Below are 6,114 nucleotides of genomic sequence, written 5' to 3' on the forward strand. Positions count from 1 at the left end.
TTTCCCAAATAAGCTTGGCCAAACACCTCAAATTAGGAAAAAAAGTGCTTTTGGGGAAAAACACTTTTTTGTCTTGAGAAGCTTGGCCAAACAGGCTATTAGAGAACTGGCCAGGAAATCTCATGTCCTGAGCAGTGCATCAGTTTATCAATAGAGGCTTCATAGACATAGTCGTTGGGTTAAGATTCAGATATTGTTGATAATAACTTAGCAGCATTTTATTGGTTACTACGAATAAAGTTTTGAAATTTGCTTATTTTAGATATTTAAATCATTCAAAAGTATTTGGTTACAGTAGTGCCTTGTGGCATATAAAGTTTGAGATTATAATAGATTTGATAAGCAGAGATGGTCTGCTCGGTCATGTTTAGTGATCGAGTGTCGGTCCCGGCTTGTTCAGAAAATGGGTCGTGACACTACACTTCCTATCTACCTCCTTCAACACACTTTGAGGAAGAATGAATACAGATCCCCAAAAGTTGTATATAGAGAAGAAAATTGAGTTTATTATCTGTAATCTCTCAGCATAGGAGAGTTGTTTGTATATGTCAATTTGATCCTATTAGTGATCTTATCTATTAGATGATGACATTCCAATTTACTCCACTTTCTTGAGGATAGTGGCAAGCCCAGATATCTGATTGGGAACTCTCCCATTGTGAATCCAGTTCTCTCTAGTAGCTGCTCCTTAACTTCTTCTGTCACCCCAACTAAAAATATACTGGACTTATCCATATTAGCTATCAAACCTGAAGCCTCACTAAAATGTTGTAATGCCTCTAGTACTCTTGACACAGACTTCACCTGTCCTTTGCAAAATATCATAAGATCATCACCAAAAATGAGATGTGTGAGTTTCAGCCCTTTACACATTGGATGGAATCTAAAGTTAGGCAACACACTCATTGTCTTCAAGGTTCTGGACAAGTATTCCATTACTAAAATGAATAGTAATGGTGAAGCAGGATCACCTTGTCTAAATCCCCTCTTTCCTTCAAAGAAGCCATGGCTCTCCCCATTTACTTTCACTGAGTACATTGTTATAGTAACACATGTCATCATCCAGTTAATGAACTTATTAAGGAACCCGAATCCTCTCATTGCATCCTCCGGGAATGGCCATTCTACCATATCATATGCCTTTCTCAAGTCAATCTTCATTAAGCATCTAGGTGATGTTCTCATATTGTAATGCCTCAACAAATCATGACATATTAACACATTATGCACCATCGACCTTCCTTGTACAAAAGCAGCTTGGTTTTCTGCCACTAAGTGTGCTACAGCAGTCTTTAGTCTACTACAAATCATCTTAAAGATACATTTGTAGAGTACATTGCAACATGATATTGGTCTATATTGGCTTGCAAACTCTGGACTATCCACTTTAGGAATAAGTGCAATAATTGTTGCATTCAGTTGCTTCAATAACCTTCCATTCTCAAAGAACTCCAGTATAGCTTCAGTGACTTCCTCTCCGAATAGACCATGTAGCTTTAAAGAAACCACTTCCATATCCATCTGGCCCAGGGCTCTTGTTGCTATCTATGTTAAACATTGCTTCATTGACATCCTTCCCATTGAAAGGTCTGATTAACTCAACCTGTTGTGGTATGGATAGTAAAGGTCCATTCTGAATTATGCTGGTACATAACCTCACACTTGAGTTCCCTCTAGTGCCCAATAGATCTGTGTAACAATCCACAAGCATATTAGCTATAACAGTTGGATCATTTTGCCAGATACCCTGTTCATCCTTAAGTTGTGTAGTAGTTTGCTGCAACCTTTTGTGTTTTATGACAGAATGGAAATATTTAGTGTTTTCATCCCCCAATCTCAACCATGTAGCCTTGCTCTTCTGCTGCAAATACACCTCAACCATATAGGATGATTTTCTAAACTTAGCATACATATTGGCCTCTTCCAGTTGTAACTCTCTATTGGTGGGATCTCTCTGTAGTCTTTCCCGAACCTCTTTAAGTGTTACCCTATCCATATTTGCCTCGGTCACAATGTTACTAAAGTGGTCTGCATTTAGCTTCTTTAAAGCCTTCTTGAGCATCTTGAGTTTTCTGACAATCTTAAACATCTTGCATCCTTCTACTTGAACTTCCCACCCTGCCTTCACTAAATCAGTAAATTGAGGATGTTGAGCCCAAACATTACTGTAGATGAATTGCTTTCTCATCCGTATTCTCCTATCCTCCAATGTCACCATGGCTGAACAATGATCACTAATGTCTTCTGCAAGAACCTTGCTCCGCAATCTGCATTACATCCAACCATGTGTTGTTGATGAATATCCAATCTAGTTTTGAAAAAATTCTCTGATTATTGTTTTTATCATTCCAAGTGTAGTGATTCCCTGAATGAGGAAACTCTATTAATTCACAGTCCTCAATACATGTGTGAAAATCTACTACATCAGCCCATTTTTTTAAGCAAATCCAAACAGGCTCTTAATAAATAAGCAGATGAAGTGTTTGGTTAAAAAGTGCTGATAAACTCTTTTTTTTTTGTTAAAATGACTTAAATAACCTTATAACTATTTACACTACTAAAGGCGTCACTCTCATCAAAATTTTAACTTCTAGATCGACTCAAATACAAAATAATTTATTTATCATGTTATTTTAAATACAAAAAGGATTAGATAATATCATTTTTTATGAGTATAATTTATATTATGATAAGTGTACGGTCATAAATTAGAATGGAAGAATTATAAATTAACAAAAGTTAGGAAAAAAATTTAAATAATGCACGAAGTATTTGTAGAGAAGAAAAAAGCACTTAATGTGTATCGTCTTTTCTCCAAGTATATACGTGATATTCTATCGGTATTGTTGCTTTTATCCCTCTTTATTACTTACTAGTGAACCTGTCGCGTTTCGCGCGATTATAAAGAACTCGTATATTTATTAAGTTATTTCTATCGGTATTGTTGCTTTTATTCCTCTTTATTACTTACTAGTGAACTTGTCGCGTTTCGCGCGATTATAAAGAACTCTTATATTTATTAAGTTATTTCTAATATTTAAATGATTAAAAGTAGCAAACAATAGGTTGTGAATAGCTATTTTATTTATGTCCTAGTTATTTCTTATCATATTTGGTTTAACAAAGGATAGGAGAAAGATAAAGAAAAGAGAGATTTATTTATTTATTTGTTTCGTATAAGATATTCATAATTTACTTTGTTGGTTGTTCGGTATAGTGCAAAGAAAATAAAAGAGAAGGTTTTTCATATTTGTCTAATTTAGAAGTAATATAAAATTTGAAATTCGTAAATAAAGGAACTTCTCGTCTACTTCTCTTGTGTTTATCTTTCAAAGAAAAATGGTCTTTTTCACACGTTTTAAAAATTTCATCCTTTTTTTTTTACCTCAAACAAAGATGGTTCCAATTGATGTGACTATATGATATTTGATAGAAATTTATCTTGAGCAAGTTTAGATAAGCGTCTTGGTGTTTTGACCTTTACGATTGGAATAATGATTTATTAGCACATTAATCAATAGCAGCGAAAAAAAATCAATAGCAATCAAGATTTGTTCACAAAAAAATAATTGTTGAGTAAGTTTTTGATATGTTACTTGATGTTGGCCAAGAAATCAAAATATTTTTCATAAATCAAAAGAAAACATTTCAAAGAAAGAATATTATTGTGTTTGGGTAGAAACTAAAATGTTAAAGCACGAATTATTTTCAGAATGAAGTTCTCAGAAATTTTTCCTACAAAACATTTTTAAAAATCTGTCCAAACACTAATAGAACAACAGTTGTATGTGAAAATGGTGATTGATCATTGAAGTGGTGAAACAGAAAATAGAATGTGTTTTCAAATAGTTCTTTCTCCTTGTTTTCAAAAATGTCTTCAACAATATATTTTCAAAAAGTTTTCCTTTCCGGCTCTAAAAGAACAACACTTGTGTCCAAATGGTGATTGAGACAGCGAAACAGATATTCGTGTGTTTGTTCTAAATAATTACTTGCTCCTTCTTCTATTAATATATTTTTTTACTTTTTTTTTTCTTCCTTTGTCTTTTCATTTTGATTTCCTTTCTTCTCATCTCTCCATACTTGCCACTTATTCAGAAAAAACTAAAACCACTAAATACAAGAAAAATCCCTTTTCCTGGAAAATCAAACTAATATACTAAAAGTATTCTGTAAAATCAAAATTTTAAGTAAACTTTTCTTGTTGAACTTACCCATTGCAGTCTTATTTTAAGACGTCATTTTTCTAGCTTCTTGTCCCCTTAGTTTATAAATTATCACTGAAGATTCTTGCACAATGAAACCATTCCAAAACATGTTACAGAAATTGATCATCAATAAAGTGATGTTAAGTAAAATACTTTTTATCCAAGGAAAAAGAATCCAAATCAATTAAAAAGTCTCAAGTTTAACCATTTATAAAAAGCCACATGTAGGGTTTGTGATCATTTCACCCATCATATGCCACACGATCAATCAAATATATCATGTTGCTATATGTTTACACCATGGGCAAAAGAAATCACATGATCCGAATAAGAGTTGTCATCCTACTTTATACTTTTTAAAGAGCTTCTTATCCTATACAAAAAGAAAATAAGAAATTAAATATGTTTTAGACCGAAAACATTAACGGATAAAAGTCTCATGGCAAGAATATGAAAATTAGCATCTCTACCATTCTCCTGAAAATCAAATATAAGAAATTAGTAACAACAAAGAATACAGATATAAGTGAGAGAAAGAGAGAAGAGATAACAATTACTACATCATAGACTGTCATACAAAAGTGTATAACAAACAAACTTTAAGGATTTCTTTAGTGTCTTGGTACGAACACGACCAATTGCAGTTTTTTGAGAAATTTAGGGAGACTGATTGTTTTCTTAGGGACATTTATTGAGGATTTCTTCAAACTTGGTAGGGAAGTAATTGCTTTTTGTAGAAACTGATTGCTTGGTTAGAGACGTTATTTTTGTTTGAAATTGTAACTTGTAAGATTACCATAACTGCTCTCTTAATAGTCACATGAGGTGGTGATTTTTGGACTTTTAGAGATAGCAGAAAATAGTAAAAAATAGGATAAAAGTCAAAAAATTGACAAAATAGATAATTGAGTTTCCTATGCAAATAGAGATGCCATATCAGCGGACCAATTCCCAATTTTATATAGACTAGTATTAGGGGTACGCGCTTTGCGCGTGTACTTATATCAATAAATGCTAAAATTTTTTTTAAAAATATATATATATATATATATATATATATATATATATATATATATATATATATATATATATATATTATTCAATAATGTGTTTTAGTTATTGAAAAAATATCAAAGAAAGAAAATGTAAGTTTCTAAATATAATGAATGTTAATCTCACTAAGCTAGCTCATTAAACAAAGAAATGCTACGCCGCATAAGTTTTTATATATCTTATTATGATTTATGAGATAATATATATCTTATGAAAATTATTGTTATCTTTATTACCAAATACTATAAACAAATAACAAAAAAATACTTTAAAATAATTATTCAAAGATAATAAAATAAATTGAAGAATTTGAATCTTTGGGTCTTTTAGAAATTTGTGAGCGTAGAGATAGAACTATAGCTCCTAGAAACCCATAGATAAATAACAATATAAAGTATGAAATAGCTAATATTGAATTATAAAAAATGATGTAATACGATATGAAAAATATAGGGAGCTACGTTTATTAAAATAAAAATAAAAAGAAAGAAAAATGATAAGGGTAATTTTTGTGATTTTTTTTGTCTTGGGTTATATCCTTATTGCTTCAACTTAACATTTTAGCAATTTAACTTTTAATACTATATTATAATAAATTTTTCTCTATTTTCTTATTTCTTTCACGGCAATTGCTCTTATTGTGTAAAATAATTTGTGTACCTTAAGAGTTTTATCAACTTGACAAATAAGTTTACTTACATAATAATTTTAAAACAAAATTGAATTGACTTTTCCGGTGCTTTATTAATTCAAAGACTTAATTATTTGTTGAGATTTTATGCTTTTTTGATAGTATAGAAGATACAAATTAATTTCAAACTATTCTCCTACTCGAGCATAATATTATTCTCTT

The 6,114-nt window shown here is 31.1% G+C and overlaps 1 protein-coding gene across 1 annotated transcript; it reads right to left on the reverse strand.

Annotated features, from left to right (window-relative positions):
- Positions 1–1,462: 1,462 nt before the first annotated feature.
- On the reverse strand, positions 1,463–2,218 carry LOC107767416 (uncharacterized). Its single transcript, XM_075243082.1, has one exon. The coding sequence runs from the start codon at positions 2,216–2,218 to the stop codon at positions 1,463–1,465; it is 756 nt and encodes a 251-aa protein (XP_075099183.1).
- Between the last annotated feature and the right edge of the window lie 3,896 nt (positions 2,219–6,114).

The sequence above is a fragment of the Nicotiana tabacum genome, chromosome 22, assembly GCF_000715075.1.
Source record: "Nicotiana tabacum cultivar K326 chromosome 22, ASM71507v2, whole genome shotgun sequence".
In the NCBI taxonomy this organism is placed as follows: domain Eukaryota; kingdom Viridiplantae; phylum Streptophyta; class Magnoliopsida; order Solanales; family Solanaceae; genus Nicotiana; species Nicotiana tabacum.